This window comes from Nansenia antarctica (genome assembly GCF_963989245.1).
Source record: "Nansenia antarctica genome assembly, chromosome: 3".
Lineage (NCBI taxonomy): Eukaryota > Metazoa > Chordata > Actinopteri > Argentiniformes > Microstomatidae > Nansenia > Nansenia antarctica.
This window is the reverse complement of record NC_137688.1, coordinates 21072818-21092817: the sequence shown is the minus strand read 5'-3', so window position 1 is coordinate 21092817 and position 20000 is coordinate 21072818. Positions and strand designations below refer to the sequence as shown.

Genomic DNA, 20000 nt, shown 5'->3' with positions numbered 1-20000 from the left:
TAGCCCTCCAAACTGAGATTTTTAAGGACCAGACTCCGAAGAGAGCCACAACACTCCGTTTTATGACATCCCAGAATGCCTTGCGAATCATCGTCACAATAGTGAAAACAGGAATAAGCAGGAAGAGACCTCCATCTAATTATTTTCTTTGTTAATAAAGATTTTAAAAATGATTAACTTAGTTTAATGGCATTTCAATGTATTATAGACCTTTTCTTTATAACAAGCATTACAAAAATCGCATTTCCCCCCCTTTGATGGCATATGACGCCCAAAATGTAATTAAAGTTCAGCTGCAAAGTTGTTGCACTGTTGTCATATCAGTGCAGACTGGCAGGGTAGGAGCACGGGTTGCTAACCTACAGAACACCGCTATTCTGTCATGGCCTGATAATGAAGCATTGCTCTTTTTTATCGATTGATAGCGTGAAACTTAAGTTATGAACGATTCGCTTTTCTATGATACTACTGATGACGTATCAGAGTCTTGAAGGGTTATCCCATTTCATAAGGAAAGATTTTCAACCACTACCCCTTGTGACTCTCTTCCAAGGGGATTGTGTTCACTCCGCAATGCTCTCTCTTTCCTTTCTCTGTCACATACACACAAACACATGTGCACGCACGCACACACACACACACACACACACACACACACACACACACACACACACAGATTTATCTCCCTCCTGCCTACAGTATGTCTCTCTAATTCTAACAATTTTATTATTACTACTAAAATGCAGCTCGAAATGGGACCCTTGGGGACCGACCTTAACACATGGAGCTGTTAGTTCCACCTACGGCCACACAGGGCGCTATTGACCCACGGGTTATTCCCAGCCTATGGGACGTTGACGGGATATTCCAAGTTTATGCAAGCTTTGCAGAACAGCGCAGTGGAGGCTGATGATAATGAAACTGACTGGGGACGGTGCACTGTCGATATCAATATCTCAACCCCATACTACTAAGTTGAAATATAACTTTTTTTTGTTACATTTAAGATTTCACGCACAGGAAGATATTGTTCATTTTCTCTCGTTTCCCCTTCCGATGCTTTGGGGCTGTCATGACTCGTCACTCACGACCGGTGTGTTCAGAAGTCGCTTCTCATCCTTCTCTCGCCTCCCGGTGCAACACAGCCGCTACTATGTGAATGTGTGGGCGCGCGTGTGTCTGTATGGAGAGTCGGAGTAGCCAGAGAGCGCAGAGGCAAGAAGCGAGAGAGGGAGAGAGAGAGAGAGAGAGAGAGAGAGAGAGAGAGAGAGGGAGAGAGAGAGAGAGAGAGAGAGAAGAAGAGAGAGAGGGAGAGGGGGGGAGTGCGCACGAGAGAGAGTGAGCGAGAGAGAGTGTGCGTGTGTGTGTGTGAGAGGGAGAGAGAGAGAGAGAGGGGGGGGGGGGAGTGAGTGAGTGAGCCAGAGAAAGAGGGAGAGAGAGAGGGAGAGAGAGAGAGGGGGGGGGAGAGAGAGAGGGAGAGGGGGGAGTGCGCGAGAGAGAGAGTGAGCGAGAGTGTGCGTGTGTGTGAGAGAGACAGAGAGAGAGAGGGGGGGGAGGGAGTGAGTGAGCCAGAGAAAGAGAGAGAGAGAGAGAGAGGGAGAGAGAGAGGAGAGAGAGAGAGAGGAGAGAGAGAGAGAGAGAGGAGAGCGCGTTCTCTCCCGGTGCACTTGGCAGTTAGTTGCGGGCTGCTGTGCTGGTGCTGTCGTGGCGGTTGTTCGGTGCGGCTGGTCACGGGGAACTTTACCACACTGGAGCCCAAAGTCCCACCGCTCTCTCACCTGCGCAGTTCGGAGCTGCCATGGGTCTCACGCCTGGATTTACAATCTTAATCTTTCTACCGGCCTTTCTGCACACGAGCGGCCTTTATATCGCCAGTAGCGTCGGTACGTAAACGTGGGATTGTTGATGTTACAGTGTTTATCAATAATGCCGGGGCTCTCGGTGCTGGACCGTCTGTCGTCTCCGCGTTGATTGGCAGTGATTTGATTTGAACACCCCTCAAATGTCATTATTTTCAACTTCTGTCCCACTGTTGGTGGATGGATGAGTGTTCCTGAGACTTTTTCCCGAGAGCCGACTGTGCTGTGTCATGAGGCGGTGTTGTGAAGTGTGCGTCTCTCTCCCCCCCTCATCCCGCTCCAGAAGCGGGCGGTTATTAAGCCTTTCGGACAGGGGGGTAGGCTACTGTCGGACATAGCGGTTTGTCTTTATTATAGGATGCGCGCTTTGTCGGCATTTGTACTGAAGAAGTGATTGCGTGCGTTGACTCAAGACGGTCGCATGTTATTGATTACAAAATATCAATATCAAAATATTCCCGTTCAATTGCATCCACACAGAATAATGCAACATGCTAATATCGCACCCCATCTCTATTAGCTTGTGTTTTGCACCAAACTTTTTTTAAATATTTTTTTTTCATTAGGCCTATGGTTGAAGAAAAAAACACAAAACTGGTTAGCTTTGATAGCTATACGCGCTATCATAGAATCTGTGATAACATCTTCGTATAGAGATCAAGTGCACCTTACTCCACCTGCTACATTTCACAGCAATGTCTAAAAAGAAAAGCCATTATAATGATTAATAAATACTCCTTACTGTATTTTTTACTCACTGTAAAATTGCCAAGGGCTGTTATCGTCTCGATGGGGACACTCATATGATATGGGCTAGTAGTGTATGTGTGTGTGTGTGTGTGTGTGTCTCTCCCTCTCTGTGTGTGTGTGTGTGTGTGTGTGTGTGTGTGTGTGTGTGTGTGTGTGTGTGTGTGTGTAAAGAGAGGCGCAGTGTTCTGTCACTCATACCGCCGGAGGGAGCATCTCCTCGCGCATCTAAAAGCCACCTCTGAGGGAGGTGTCCCTGTCGCTGTCACTGTCACTGTCACTGTCACCTCTCCCCTCGCCTGCCTGGTCACAGACAGGGTTAACACAGACAGGGTTAACACAGACAGGGTTAACACAGACCCTCATATGGAACTATCGTTGTATATTATTTCCCCCTCATAAAGAACAAGTGTTGTAGCATCACACTCTTACCCTTATTAATGACTGAGGAGAGAGGGCAGACTGGTGATGATGATGGTGATTATAATGATGATGATGGTAATAATTGATCCTCATCATCATTATTATTATTATTATTATTATTATTATTATTATTATTATTATGAATTTCTAAATGGTGTTTTTATGCTCAGTTGATATGGAGTTGGCTGTTTTATGAGCAGTGAGTCCAACACGCTGCCACTGGGTTCCTGAGATAAGCTAAAGAGACAGATTGTTATCATGTCTCTGTCCATGGGGAGTATCAGCTGTTGGTTAACCCCTAGTGTTAGACCGGAGTTAAACCTAGTCTTAGACCAGAGTTATGGAGGAAACAGTGATACTGAGAGAACATTCAGGGTGTGAGATGAGCAATTAGCACCTTGATCTTGTCGTCTCTCCTGTGTGATGTGTGGTGTCTGTGTGTCTGTGTGTGTGTGTGTGTGTGTGTGTGTGTGTGTGTGTGTGCGTGCGTGTGTGAGGGCAGAGAGGGAGGCAGGTGCTAGCAATGCTGAGCCTGCCTCTTCCACACACACACACACACACACTTTTTGGCCAGGACGCAGGGTTGCTTCTGAGGTCAGGGGTGCGACGCTGTGTGTGTGTGTGTGTGTGTGTGTGTGTGTGTGTGTGTGTGTGTGTTTGTGTGTTGGTCGAGAAAATAATGCAATTTGGATAGGGGAAATCAAATCAAATCAACATTTTTGTCATGACCTTCTCTATATACGACCCCCATCCCCTCTCTTTCTCTCTCTCTCTCTCTCTCTCTCTCTCTCTCTCTCTCTCTCTCTCTCCCAACACTCATCCTTCTCTCCTCTTCAAAACCCTCTCCCTATTGCTTTCCCTCTCTCCTCCTCCTTGTTTTTACTATCCTCCCCCCCTGCTCTCCCTACCATCTCCCCCTACCATCTCCCTCCCTCCTCCCTCCGCTCTCCCTCCCCTCCCTCCCCCTCCTCCCAACACTCCTCTCTCCCTCTATATCCTCCTTGTCCCTCGTCCTTCTCCCCCTTCAAAAAAACCCTCTCCTTCTCTCTCACTCCTTGCTTAAACTATCCTCCTCTCTCACAGACTCCCTGCAGCACGTCCTGGGGGAGTATGGACTGGCGAAGGCCGTGAGTGTGGACGCCGAGGGCCGCTTCCTCTCGCACGCCGTGTCGGCCAGCCGCCTGGCAGGGCCGGTGGTGGAGGGGGGGGCAGGAGGAGGAGAAGGAGGGGGGGCAGGAGGGGGAGGGCAGCCCCGTAGGCGCTGGAGGAGGGAGGCCGCCGTCGACAACCAGGGAGAGAGACACCGAGACGAAGCCGAGGAGGAGGAGGAGGAAAGGGGGAGGAGAGAAGAGGAGGAAAGAGGAGGAGAGCACCACCAGGACCACAGGCTGTACTACAACGTCACCGTCTTCGGCCGGGAGTTCCACCTGCGTCTGCGCCGCAACGCCAGACTGGTGGCCCCCGGAGCCCAGATGGAGTGGCGTGATGAGGAGGGCGAGGGCGAGGGCGCCGGCCGCTCCGAGCCCCTCCGGGGGGACTGCCTCTACGTGGGGGACATCACCGACACGCCCGGCGCCACGGTCGCCATCAGCAACTGCGACGGCCTGGTGAGTGGAGACCTGGGATACCGTCTGATACCTCTCTCTCTCTCTCTCTCTCTGTGTAGTTCTCTGTGTGTCATGTGATGGTCCGGCCCGGCTGGGGTCCATGTGTGTCTATGGCGCTGTTGCTGTTGCTGTTTCCGGTGCTGGGGCCGTGTATCCACTCTTGAGTTCCGGTTGCTGATAGGTTGGAGTTTGGGTGGACTTGGTGCTTGATTGAACCAATCAGACGCTTGTGTTTCCATTGTTGAACTTCTCACCGGGAAGAACTTGTCAAAACATTTGGAACGTTCCATAGGAACGCCCATGTGGTGAGGAGAGATAAAGAGAGAGAGAGAGAAGGAGAGAGAGAGAGAAAGACGGCATCTCCCTCTGGTGACACAGCATGAGCTTGGTTGACCCCAGAGGTCAGGGGTCATCGTGGGGTCATGTTGATGTTTGCTCTGATGTTGTTCAGCTTGTTGTCCACCTGGAGGTCAGCTGCTACGTGTGAAATACCTGAGTCATGTTTTCAGAGTGGAGGGGAGGAGGGGAGGAGAGGAGAGGAGAAGGAACCAAGAAGAAGGAGGAGGAGAGAGGAGGGAAGAGGAGGAGATGAGCGGAGAGATGAGTTGAGCGGAGGGGAGGAGAGGAGGAAGAGAGGACTTCCCTTCATTAGCACACTGCTCATTAGTGACAGGCAGCAACTGGAGGCGTTTAGACCTGAGTCCACTGGGGCCTTTCTGACCAGATGAGAGACCAGGCATGGAGCCAGACAGCATGGGCACCAGGAGAGAGGCCTGCCTCCCCTCCCCTCCCCCTCCCCTCCCCTCCCTTCCACTCCCCTCTCCTCCCCTCCCATCCTTTCCTCTCCTCTCCTCTCCCAGCTCTCCCTCTATCAGCCCAGCCACCCAGCTACCCGGGTACTGTCTGGCCACAGGGAGAGAGAGAGGGAGAAGGAAGGAAGGAAGGAGATAGTCGTGAAGAAAATGGAGAATAGGGGCCAGAAAGAGAATGAGAGGAGGAGGAAACGAGGTAATGAGATAACTGAAAAGACAGAGGGTAGTAGAGTGAAAGTTGGAGAGAGAGAGAGAGAGAGTTGGAGAGAAAGAGAGAGAGAGAGAGAGAGAGAGAGAGAGAGAGAGGAGGGATGGGGAATAGGGGGATAGGGTGATGGGTAAAGATGAATGGGTCTTGGTGTGAATTGGTCTCCTGTGAGGGGAGTTTGTGATCAACCGGTGAGGGCTCTGCTCTGGCTAGGTGAACAGATGTAGCATACAGGCCAGTAGATGGGGGGGGGGGGGGGGGGTGTATGGTTAGGGGAGAGACAATTGAACTGCTGCTGGATGGACTCCCCCCATATACAGCACGGAGGAGAGGAAGGGGAATTGGTTGCACTTTGGGATTAAATCCACCGCAAAAAATCGCATTGTACGCCCCGGAATACTGTAGGCAGTGTGTGCATTGCTAACGTGTGTGTGTGTGTTTGGTGTGCCTGCGTTAATGTGTTAGTTTGTGTGTGTGTGTGTGTGTGTGTGTGTGTGTGAACTCTCTTCCCCACTAATGGCCTTTCCCACAACCTTGCATGCTCAGTCCGAGCTGCAGAGGCTGTGGAGAGTGTTCTTCTGATTCTGTTCTTGTATGTGTCCGGGGAGAGAGAGGGAGAGAGACAGAGGGAGAGGGGGGGAGGGAGAGAGAAGGAGAGAGAGAGAGAGAGAGAGGAAGAGAGAGAGAGACTATTTGGGATTCTTCCTCTTTCCTCAGTGTGGAATGTGGCGTGTCAGAGAGGAGAGTAGCTGTTTCTTCCTCTGTTTCCTTCCACCACTGTCCCCTCCCAGACCACGGACGGAGAGAGAGAGAGAGAGAGAGAGAGAGAGAGAGAGAGAGAGAGAGAGAGAGAGAGAGAGCTCCTAGCCAACACACACACACACACACACACACACACTGGAACCACACATGTACTGGACGTAAACATGTATAGATTCTGGGATAGAACAGCAGAGACGCGGGCCGGGGAGTAATGAGAGGCTGCTGACTAATGACAGGCCAGCTGTGTGTCACCCCGGGGACATGGGCTCACACAGGTATGGAGAGAGAGAGAGAGAGAGGTAGAACTCCCATTGGCTGATAGATAGTCAGATAGACAGACAGACAGACAGACAGACAGACAGATAGGCGGACAGACAGACAGACAGACAGATAGACGGACGGACAGACAGACAGACGGATAGACGGACGGACAGACGGACGGACAGACGGACGTACAGACAGACAGACAGACAGACAGACAGGCAGGCAGACAGGCAGACAGACAGACAGACAGACAGACAGACAACAGATTCCGGAGACTGAAAGCTGTTATCATCCTGGCTATCGGTGAGCAACAGGTGGGAGCATGTCTCGTCTGGCCAATAGATAGACACACACACACACACACACACATACAAACACACACACACACACACACACACACACACACACACACACATACCTGGTCATACCTGGGAAGCAGTCGCACGGTCACACACTCTCACACTGATGCTGAGAGAACACGCTGCATGAAATACCAGAGACGCCTTCTCCTCCTAACACTAAACGGTTGTCTCTCTCTCTCTCACTACCTTTGTCTCTCTCTCCTTCTCTCTCTCTGCTCTCAACCCTTCCCCCCATCTCTCTTTCTCTCTCTCTCTCCTACTCCCCCCCCCCCTCTCTTTCTCACTGCTCCGTGTTTATGTTTCGATGCTGCCACCGTTTTGTCTAAGTCTAGGTTTTTAGGTTTTTTTCCCGCGGTGGTGTTTACGTCGGGGGTGAAGTGTTCCCAGAGGAGGTCAGGTGGTCATTTGTCTCTGTGGCCCAGGTTCAATTGGGCTGACCCATCTTACAAGCCTCACAGGGCCAAGATGGAGGTGGTGGACCTGGAGACGATATCTTAGCACTGTTCCAGTCCTTGGTTGTGGCTAGGGTTTCTCTGGCGCACGCCTTCTAGGGTTTGGGTTGGTGCTGGAAACATAGCAGGTTTTCAAGGACATTTAGGGGAATCGCTGGAATAACATGCTGTGCAAAATGCTGGCGGTGGACTTTGGAGTTTGATTTGAGGATGCCATTGTTGAATGGATATTTGTAATCTTTGTAATATGTACAGTGTATGATGCTCTTTGTGGATTGAACTCATTATGGTTGAATGAAGAGCTGTTAAAAGTCAAAAGTCTCTCTTTCTGTCTCTCTCTCTCTCTCTCTCTCTCTCTCTCTCTCTCTCTCTCTCTCTCTCTCTCTCTCTCTCTCTCTCTCTCTCTCTCTCTCTCTCGGCCAGCAGCCGTTGGCAGAGAGGAGAGGCAGCTCCTAATGATGGTGTTAACAGAGCCAGAGAAATGAGAGGCAGACGGCTTCTGTTCCCTGACACCCACAGACTCAGACCTGAGAGAGAGAGGGAGGGAGGGAGGGAGGGAGGGAGGGAGGGAGGGAGGGAGGGAGAAAAACAGAGGAAAAAAGAGACTCGGCTCATTTTGTGTTTTTAGCAGCTTTCTGTTTCCCAGTGAAGTGTGTATGAACAGGTGTTGTTGTTGTTGTTGTTGTTGTTGTTGTTGTTGTTGTTGTTGTTGTTGTTGTTGTTATTTTTGTTGTTGTGGAGTGCAGGGTGTGGGTCTTCCACCCTACATGAGTTAGCTGTGTGTATGTGTGTGTGTGTGTGTGTGTGTGTGTGTGTGTGTGTGTGTGTGTGTGTGTGTGTGTGTGCTGAGTAGAGTTGCCTCTCTCTAGAAGATGTAAATTATATAAATGTCGGTAAACATCTGAACAAAGTAACGAAACTCTCTGCAGGCGTTGCTGTTTGCAGATTCTGAAGTGTGTGTGTGTATGTGTGTGTGTGTGTGTGTGGGTGTGTTACTATTTGTAGGTTCTGAGGTGTGTGGGTGTGTGCTTGTGCACGTGTGTGCATGTTTGTTGTGGTGTGATGTAGCTACAATTCAATTCAATTCAAATGTTATTCATCACATACACAATATACAAGTATCATATATGCAGTGAAATGCTTTGTGTACCCGTCCAGCCATGAATATATTTAAGAAGATTTAAAAGGACACAGACAACAAGCGATTTCACAGATTAGTTTCTCATGTGCAGGGTAAAAAGGGCAAAGTGCAAAGTGCAGTGGTAGTCCATTTCTGGCTGATGGAGGTGTGTGTGTATGTGCTAAGCACAGTCCTCATTCAGCAGGCGGATGGCCTGAGGGAAGAAGCTCTTCCTCATCGTCTGTGTGTGTGTGTGTGTGTGTGTGTGTGTGAGTGTGTGTGTGTGTGTGTGTGTGTGTGTGTATGTGTGTGTGTGTGTGTGTGTTATTATTGCACAGCATGAGCTAGGAGGTGCTTGTGCTATTCTGGTATTTGCATAAAGCGTCTCTTCAAAACGCCATCGGTATTCACAAACCAGCGCTAAAGCATTTACAGGTGTTCCAATCTAGATCTCATCTCACCCAAGTTCAAAATGCTGTTTTTGAAGATATTAACTCCTCGGTGCCCACAGTCTTTTACCATGCTATTTGTCTTTATTATTATTATTAGTAGTAGTAGTAGTAGTAGTAATAGTAATAGTATTATTATTAGTATTATTTTATGTTTTATTAGATGTCATAACACAGTAAACACAGTACTAAGCCCATCTCTTGGATGGGTAAGCCTATCACGGTACATCAGGGGAGGCTGATGTCCTATAATTGGAATGGGAACGCGTTGTGTTTGATCCTGTTCCTCATTCCGTTCCGTGCATTGCAATGCGCCGGTCTCCAGCTCCCCTGCCTCTCCCCCTGCCTCTCCCCCTGCCTCTCCCCCTGCCTCTCCCCCTGCCTCTCCCCAGCCTCTCCCCCTGCCTCTCCCCTGCCTCTCCCCTGCCTCTCCCCCTGCCTCTCCCCCTGCCTCTCCCCTGCCTCTCCCCCTGCCTCTCTCCCTGCCTCTCTCCCTGCCTCTCCCCCTGCCTCTCCCCCTGCCTCTCTCCCTGCCTCTCTCCCTGCCTCTCCCCCTGCCTCTCCCCCTTCCTCTCCCCAGCCTCTCCCCTGCCTCTCCCCAGCCTCCCCTCTGCCTCTCCCCCTGCCTCTCCCCCTGCCTCTCCCCCTTCCTCTCCCCAGCCTCTCCCCCTGCCTCTCCCCTGCCTCTCCCCCTGCCTCTCCCCCTGCCTCTCCCCCTGCCTCTCCCCCTTCCTCTCCCCTGTCTCCCCTCCTTCCTCTCCCCAGCCTCTCCCCTGCCTCTCCCCCTGCCTCTCCCCCTGCCTCTCCCCCTGCCTCTCCCCAGCCTCTCCCTCGTGTCTATCCTGCAGCGTCGAAACGCAGCGCAGAGACACTTCCTCACGGCCGCGTATCACATATCAGCTGAGGGCTTCCGTCTCCGTTTACTGCCCTGAGAGTCAGCGCAGCGGTGGGGGAGGGGAGGGGAGGGAGGGGAGGGAGTGGAGGGAGAGGGGGAGTCCGATCACAATAATAAACCCACACTAACTGCCAATGACACGGCCACTTACTCTGGCCAGCCCGGGAACAGCGGCAGTCATTACCTCCACATTAGGAAGCAATGGAGATGGCAGGGACCCAGTCAGCCAGTCAGCCAGTCAGCCAGTCAGCCAGTCAGCCAGTCAGCAAGTCAGCAAGTCAGCCAGTCAGCCAGTCAGCCAGTCAGCCAGTCAGCCAGTCAGCCAGTCAGCCAGTCAGTCAGTCAGTCAGCCAGTCAATCAGCCAGTCAGCCAAATAACCAGCCACCCAGTCAGCCAGCCAGTCAGCCAGTCAGTCAGCCAGTCAGTCAGCCAGTCAGCCAGTCAGCCAAATAACCAGCCACCCAGCCAGCCAGCCAGCCAGCCAGTCAGCCACCCAGCCAGCCAGTCAGCCACCCAGCCAGCCAGCTATCCAGTCAGTCAGCCAGCCAGCCAGGCGGTCGGCCCTGCTCTGTAGGTCTACAGTGTGTGTTCCACCCAGGGTCAGACGATAAGCAGCTCTCAACTGTAATCAGCTCAAATTGAAATGATGACATCAATTACAGAGCAGCACACAGCTGTTATTGACCCTGCTCTCTCTCCCTCTGAGTGGAGCCACACAGAGTGACTGGGGGGCTGTGGTGGGTGGGTGGGTGGGTGGGGGAGGGGGGGATATGAATGGGAGAGGGAGAGAGAGAGAGAGAGAGAGAGAGAGAGAGAGAGCGCTCAGACGTTCAGTGTCTGATTGTAGGCTCCACCCTGCAGCGGGCTCCACTCAAAACACACAATTACTCAATCTAGGGATATTACCAGAGAGAAAGAGAGGGAGAGAGAGAGAGAGAAAGAGAGAGAGAGAGGAAGGCCCACTCTCACAGTGAAATGCTACGCTACATAGCGCAGATCAGAGCTGAGAGCAGGCTTTTACCAGGGCTGTGATTACTGCCTCTCACTGACTGCACTTAACCAGCCCCCCTATCCTCCCCCTCTCTCTCCCTCCCTCTCTCCCTCCATCTCTCCCTCCCTGCCGCCCTCCCTCCCCCTCCCTCCCTCTCTCTGCCATTCAACAACTGCTGGCACAGAGTACAGTAGAAGGATAATCTGAGCAGAGGAAAAAAAAATGTTTTCTCTGGGGAACCCTACTGTATCGATCACCATGACGACAGCGAGACATATCTGTGATGTCGCCACGGGGACAGTGAGACGTATCTGTGATGTCACAATCAGGACAGTGGAATGTGGGTGTCTGTGTGATGTCACATGGGGGGACATAAGGGAGACCCGGGTCGGCTGTGATGTCACAATTGGCACCTGGTCGCTTTTGCGATGGCTTTCACCGATCGCCCCGGGAACGTTCTCCCTGAAATATCCATCCCTCAGCAGACCGGTCTAGCGTTTCTGCCTTCAACCTTTTTGCCATCTTGGATCGTGTTCCTTGACGGCTGTATAACCGCCAGTCAGCGTAGCCATCACTCAATCAATCCAACACTCTCAGGGCCGCTGGTGGCGAGGGGGGCGGGGGGGGGGGGGGGGGGGGGGGGCGGAGAGCTAATCGATGCTGCTCGCGACATCAGCGTTTTATCTAGCGAACAGATCCAGGGGAGAGGAGACATCCTCAGGGTGTCCTGCCTGCCTGCCCACTGCCCCGCCTGGGTCTGAGAGATAGTTTAGAGAGATAGTTTAGAGAGATAGTTTAGAGAGATAGTGTAGAGAGATAGTGTAGAGAGATAGTTTAGAGAGATAGTTTAGAGAGATAGTGTAGAGAGATAGTGTAGAGAGATAGTGTAGAGAGATAGTTTAGAGAGATAGTGTAGAGAGATAGTTTAGAGAGATAGTGTAGAGAGATAGTTTAGAGAGATAGTTTAGAGAGATAGTTTAGAGAGATAGTGTAGAGAGATAGTGTAGAGAGATAGTTTAGAGAGATAGTGTAGAGAGATAGTGTAGAGAGATAGTTTATGAAATGAATATGAATGGTCTTTATTGTCATTGATATAGTACAGGTACCAAACAACGAAATTTGGGAGGGGGGGCTCCCCTGGTGCTAGGAAAGAAAAAAAAAAAAGAAAAAGAAAAAAGAGCTAGAGATAGAGAGATAGTGTAGAGAGATAGTTTAGAGAGATAGTGTAGAGAGATAGTTTAGAGAGATAGTGTAGAGAGATAGTGTAGAGAGATAGTTTAGAGAGATAGTTTAGAGCGATAGTTTAGAGAGATAGTGTAGAGAGATAGTGTAGAGAGATAGTTTAGAGAGATAGTGTAGAGCGATAGTGTAGAGAGATAGTGTAGAGAGATAGTTTAGAGAGATAGTTTAGAGCGATAGTTTAGAGAGATAGTGTAGAGAGATAGTTTAGAGAGATAGTTTAGAGAGATAGTGTAGAGAGATAGTGTAGAGAGATAGTTTAGAGAGATAGTTTAGAGCGATAGTTTAGAGAGATAGTGTAGAGAGATAGTTTAGAGAGATAGTGTAGAGAGATAGTGTAGAGAGATAGTGTAGAGAGATACTCTCACAACAGGGAGTGAGAGATGTGGGAGAGGGAGAGAGAGAGACACAGACAGGCAGACACCTGGGTACAGGGAATCTCAATGTACCCAACCTGATCAACAACAACAACAACAACAACAACATCCTCGGCACCACCTGCTCTTTCAACAGTAAGATGAAGAGGAGGGATGAGACGACTGTCTATGATCAGCATGTACAATGTCCAGTCTCTCTCTCTCCCTCTCTCTGCTTCTCTCTCTCTCTCTCTCTCTCTCTCCTTCTCTCTCTCTCCTTCTCTCTCTCTCTCCTTCTCTCACAGTCAGCAGTATTTCAGGCCCACCCTCTCCTGATGCTAACAGGCTCTAGGGTCAGTTAGCCCCACCCCCCTTACGTCGCTAGAAGGATTGAATATGTGGAATCAATATGTGGTAGGACCCAACCTGCTCAACCCAACGGTGGAGAGCTGTCTGAAGCAGAGGTTAAAGGGCTGGTTGTGTGTTTACTGTTACTTTGTCCTCCTGCGTATCCCTCTCTCAGAGTGGCCTCAGCCTCAGTCTATCAATCCATCTATCAATCTATCAATCCATCTATCAATCAATCCATCTATCAATCCATCTATCAATCTATCTATCAATCCATCTATCAATCCCTCTATCAATCCATCTATCAATCCATCTATCAATCCATCTATCAATCCATCTATCAATTCATCTATCAATCCATCTATCAATCTATCTATCAATCCATCTATCAATCCATCTATCAATCCATCTATCAATCCATTTATCAATCCATCTATCAATTCATCTATCAATCTATCTATCAATCCATCCATCAATCCATCCATCAATCCATCTATCAATCCATCTATCAATCCATCTATCAATCCATCTATCAATCCATCTATCAATCCATCTATCAATCAATCAACTGTATTTGTACAGCACTTAAAAAAAAAAAAAGACAATAGTCTCAAAGTGCTTTAAAACAAGAACAATGCACACAACATCAACTAACAACAAACCCTAGATTCCCCCAAAAAAGCAAGGCCAGGAGGAGGAGAAAAACATAGGGCACAGTGGCAAGGAAAAACTCCCTAGATTGTTTGTCTGTGTCTGTCTGTCTGTCTGTCTGTCTGTCTGTTTGTCTGTCTGGGGAGACAAGCTGTTCCCAGCTCTGAACACAAGCGGTGAAGTGGCAAACCTCTCACTGTGATACACACATCTCACTGTGATACACACATCTTACTGTGATACACACATCTCACTGTGATACACACATCTCACTGTGATACACACATCTCACTGTGATACACACATCTCACTGTGATACACACATCTTACTGTGATACACACATCTCACTGTGATACACACATCTCACTGTGATACACACATCTCACTGTGATACACACATCTCACTGTGATACACACATCTTACTGTGATACACACATCTCACTGTGATACACACATCTTACTGTGATACACACATCTCACTGTGATACACACATCTTACTGCCTCCTCCATCAACCTGACCGTCCCCCCAGCCCGTCTGTCCACCATGGGGTTTAGAGCCTTCAGCCGCTCCGCCCCTCGCCTCTGGAACTCCCTCCCCCCCGACATCAGGAACATTGACTCTATCATCTCATTTAAAACTCACCTCAAAACCCACCTGTTTACGCAGGCATATCCATGTTGATTTGCTTTTCCCGTGCTGCTCTGCTGCTGGCTATGTTTTATACTGTATATTTCTATGTTTTTTGTGTTTTGAATTTTGTGGCTGTTTTTAGATTTGTTGTTGTACGGCGACCTTGAGTGCCGTGAAAGGCGCCATATAAATAAAATGTATTATTATTATTATTATTACTGTGATACACACATCTCACTGTGATACACACATCTCACTGTGATACACACATCTCACTGTGATACACACATCTCACTGTGATACACACATCTTACTGTGATACACACATCTTACTGTGATACACACATCTCACTGTGATACACACATCTCACTGTGATACACACATCTTACTGTGATACACACATCTCACTGTGATACACACATCTCACTGTGATACACACATCTCACTGTGATACACACATCTCACTGTGATACACACATCTCACTGTGATACACACATCTTACTGTGATACACACATCTCACTGTGATACACACATCTCACTGTGATACACACATCTTACTGTGATACACACATCTCACTGTGATACACACATCTTACTGTGATACACACATCTCACTGTGATACACACATCTCACTGTGATACACACATCTCACTGTGATACACACAGCTCACTGTGATACACACATTCACACCCAAACACTGTGGCTGTATGTCGTTTTTCTTGGAAATAATGAAATAATAGTTTTCTTCCAAATGTTCCTATTATTTGGGGGCTTCTGTTTGTGCAGGAAGGCCAGGGGGTCTCCGTGCTCTCTGGGCGCCCGCGTGATGCACAAGGAAAAACAGGGAGACGTATCGGGGACTTCATGTTGGTGATTCATAGCCTGCCAACGTTGATATAGCGGAGCTCCGCGTACGTCTTTTAATTGGCATCATTGCCGAGCGTTTACAATCACATTAAGGAGGCTTTGCACGGCTCTACTTTAGGATGGCGTTCTCATCTGTGCTTGTGCGAGTCCCTACCTGGTTTCATAGTGTACACAGAGGCTTCCTGTTAGATGGGTCCCTTGAATCGGAGCCAGAGAATAAACACCTCATTATTACTCAGCATAGGGGGTCTTTTCCAACAGCTCAGCACCGTGAGAATACACACTCACACTCACACTCACACTCACACTCACACTCACACTCACACTCACACTCACACTCACACTCACACTCACACTCACACTCACACTCACACTCACACTCACACTCACACTCACACTCACACACACACACTCACACTCACACTCACACTCACACTCACACTCACACTCACACAGACACTCACACTCACACTCACACTCACACTCACACTCACACTCACACTCACACACACACACTCACACTCACACTCACACTCACACTCACACTCACACTCACACTCACACAGACACTCACACTCACACTCACACTCACACTCACACTCACACTCACACTCACACAGACACTCACACTCACACTCACACTCACACTCACACTCACACTCACACTCACACTCACACAGACACTCACACTCACACTCACACTCACACTCACACTCACACTCACACTCACACTCACGCTCACGCTCACACTCACACTCACACTCACACTCACACTCACACTCACACTCACACTCACACTCACACTCACACTCACACTCACACTCACACTCACACTCACACTCACACTCACACACACACACTCACACTCACACTCACACTCACACTCACACTCACACTCACACAGACACTCACACTCACACTCACACTCACACTCACACTCACACTCACACTCACACAGACACTCACACTCACACTCACACTCACACTCACACTCACACTCACACTCACACAGACACTCACACTCACACTCACACTCACACTCACACTCACACTCACACTCACACTCACACTCACACAGACACTCACACTCACACTCACACTCACACTCACACTCACACTCACACTCACACTCACACAGACACTCACACTCACACTCACACTCACACTCACACAGACACTCACACTCACACTCACACTCACACTCACACTCACACTCACACTCACACTCACACTCACACTCACACCCACACTCACACTCACACTCACACTCACACTCACACTCACACTCACACTCACACTCACACTCACACTCACACTCACACTCACACTCACACTCACACTCACACTCACACCCACACTCACACTCACACTCACACTCACACTCACACTCACACTCACACTCACACTCACACTCACACTCACACTCACACTCACACAGACACAGACACAGACACTCACACTCACACTCACACTCACACAGACACAGACACAGACACACACACACACTCACACTCACACTCACACTCACACTCACACTCACACTCACACTCACACTCACACTCACACTCACACTCACACTCACACTCACACTCACACTCACACTCACACAGACACAGACACAGACACAGACACAGACACAGACACAGACACACACACACACACACACACACACATGGGAGGATAAAGCTGAGGTGACAAGGAATAGGAGTCAATGATGTGTGTGTGTGTGTGTGTGTGTGTGTGTGTGTGTGTCTGTGTCTGTGTCAGTGTCAGTGTCAGTGTCAGTGTCAGTGTCAGTGTGTGTTTGTGTCTGTGTGAGTGTCTGTGTGTCTGTGTGTCTGTGTGTCTGTGTGTCTGTGTCTTTGTGTCTATGTGTGTGTCTTTGTGTCTATGTGTGTGTGTCTGTGTGTGTCTGTCTGTGTGTGTGTATGTCTGTGTGTCTATGTGTGTGTCTGTGTGTCTATGTGTGTGTGTGTGTGTGTGTATGTCTGCGTGTCTATGTGTGTGTCTGTGTGTCTATGTGTGTGTGTGTGTGTGTGTGTGTGTGTGTGTATTGTGCATGCCCAATCTCTGCTGCCCTGGCTATGTTGATTGCCTTGATGTTGAGTGCCTCACAGTGCGATGTGTCAGATCAGCTCAGGAGTGTGTGAGTGAGCGTGATGTCATCAGCGCGGGACAGAGTGTATGCTTCGCCAGCTCCTCTTATTTCTCGGGAAAACAGGATGTGAAAACAGAGAGGTGATGGACAGAGCGAAAAAGAACAGGAGAGAGAGAGATGAGGACAGAGGGAGAGAGTGAGTGAGAGGGAGAGACATGGAAATGTTTTCCTTGGCAATCCAAAGCTAGTGTATCAGGTAATGTTGTCACTTAAGTTCTCTCGCTCCAGAAACGGTATATCCCAGTAGTTGACACAATCGCACATGCACACACACACACACACACACACACACACACACAAGCGCACGAGCACACACACACATACACACACACACACACACACCCCCCACGCACACGGACACGCACACACACATGCACACGCACCCCCCCCCCCCCCCACACACACACACACACACATACCCCATGCACACGCATTGATTCTTTTTCGACAATGTGGTCTGACCCTATCCCTCATAACACAAAATCATTTCCTCCTTGTCTAATCCTGCATCTCTCTCTCTCACTGGGGAGGAGAGGACTTATTGTCAGTTTCTCATGTTATCACCATAGTTCATCTGTAATCCTCTCTCTACCCCCCGCTCTGCCTCCAGTAGCTCTGTAATCCTCTACCTCGGTCTGATCACAAACAGAGGAACGTCTCTCCTCTACTACCTAGGGCAAGGGGACTACACCAACCAGACATGTGGGAAGAGACCACTGGAATTCTTTTCCTCTCCTCTCCCCTCCCCTCCTCTCCTCTCCTCTCCTCTCCTCTCCTCTCCTCTCCTCTCCCCTCCCCTCCCCTCCTCTCCTCTCCTCTCCTCTCCTCTCCTCTCCTCTCCTCTCCTCTCCTCTCCTCTCCTCTCCTCTCCTCTCCTCTCCTCTCCTCTCCCCTCCCCTCCCCTCCCCTCTCCTCTCCTCTCCTCTCCTCTTCTCTCCTCTCCTCTCCTCTCCTCTCCTCTCCTCTCCTCTCCTCTCCTCTTCCCTCCCCTCCCCTCCTCTCCTCTCCTCTCCTCCCTCTGTCTTGATGGAGATGGTGACTCTGACTCTCTGTCTTGATGGAGATAATGACTCTGACTCTCTGTCTTGACGGAGATGGTGATGCTGACTCTCTGTCTTGATGGAGATGGTGATGGTGACTCTGACTAAATTTTTCAATTTCAATTTAAAGGCTTTATTGGCATGGGAAGCATACAATTACATTGTCAAAGTGTGAAGATAAAAAACGAACGAAAAATAATATAATGTCAATTGCATAGTCCACATTTTGACATATTGACATTTCCATGTCGCATTTCGATGATGGCATATGACGCCTGAAATGTAACTCAAGTTCAGCCGCTTCTAATATCAGTGCAGACTGGCAAGGTATGACCACGGGTTGCTAGCCTACAGAGCACCTCTGCTTTTGTTTTTGATTTGATGACTTGATTGATCGATTGATAGTGTGAAACTTAAGTTGTGAATGGATCACCAGCGTCCCTGATACTACTGATGACGTATCAGGGTCTTGAAGTGTTTCAAGTAAACGAGGGGTAGGGGTAAAAATGAAAATTGGATTGGCCTGTCTCTCTGTCTTGATGGTGATGGTGTGTGACAGTGTTCTCCTGACTGTCTTTTTGGCCGTCTAAGATAGCATGTAGCCCCCACCTAACCCCCCCCCCCTCCCCCCTCTCTCTCTCTCTCTCTCTCTCTCTCTCTCTCTCTCTCTCCTCCCCTCTCTCTCTATCTCTCGTCCTCTCTCTCTCTCTCTCCTCCCCTCTCTCTCTCTCTCTCTCTCGTCCTCTCACTCTCTCCCCTTTCAAGTGAATCTCCTGTCCTCCCTCACCTCTGTCGACCCCTCCTCCCCTGTAAGCCAGGCATGTAGTTGGTGTTTGAGTGACAGTTGCTGTCTCAGTCCATCCTGTCATGTTGACTACCCATCCCTGAGCTGGTTACCTAAGTGGGGGAGTGTGTGTGTGTGTGTGTGTGTGCCTGTGCACGTGCACGTGCACATGTGTGCGTGTGAGAGAGAGAGTTACCTCAGCCATGGGTCAAAGCTGCAGCTAGCTCACTCTTCCTCCCTCCCTCCCTCCCTCCCTCCCTCCCTCCCTCCCTCCCTCCTTCCCTCCCTCCCTCCCTCCTTCCCTCCCTCCCTCCCTAGCTATTTCAGTTATGCCTGGAGGAGCTGTTTCTCCATCACCCACCCTCCCCTGACAGTCAGACCTCTCCACAGCACCTATCAGCTCCGCTCTCCTGCCTTCAACACTGACAGTCTCATTCAGCTCAGGTGTGGCTAGAAAGGACATATTAAAATGAGCCCCAACTTCCTCTTTCATCGTCGAAAATGAAATTGAAATGAAAAACCCCTTGGAGTGCGTAATCCTATTTGAGAGTGCGCAGTATGAGGTAGCTTAGCCTGTTGGTGGTTATATAAACACGCTGCTGTTTACAGTGGAGCGCCCAGCAGAGAAGCCCCCCGCTAGCATCCCGTAGCCACCCAGGCTAACCCAGTTGGCCTGTGGACCCACACTGAGATGAGGCAGGAGGCCGTGGAGTGATAGAGAGACAGAGGGGGAGGGAGAGAGTTGAGGTGGAGACGATTTTAGACTGGGGAGTCTGTGTCTCTCTCTCTCTCTGTCTATCTCTCTATCTTTCTCTCTCTCTCTCTCTCTCAGGCACACACACACACACACACACACACACACACACACACACACATACTCTCTCTCTGTCTCTCTCTGACAGGGCTCTGGCTGAGAGCTGCAGTACAGCAGAGGTCAGAGACCCAGCTGAGACACAAGCTGTTGCT

The 20000-nt window shown here is 49.7% G+C and overlaps 1 protein-coding gene across 1 annotated transcript in view; it reads left to right on the top strand.

Annotated features, from left to right (window-relative positions):
- Positions 1-1798: 1798 nt before the first annotated feature.
- LOC308153875 (A disintegrin and metalloproteinase with thrombospondin motifs 2-like) overlaps positions 1799-20000 on the top strand; it is a gene marked incomplete at both ends in the record, with an annotated part of 138369 nt that continues 120167 nt past the window's right edge. Inside the window, 2 exon segments of the mRNA XM_080527059.1 lie at positions 1799-1883; positions 4113-4636. Coding sequence (XP_080383185.1) covers positions 1799-1883; positions 4113-4636 — 609 coding nt within the window.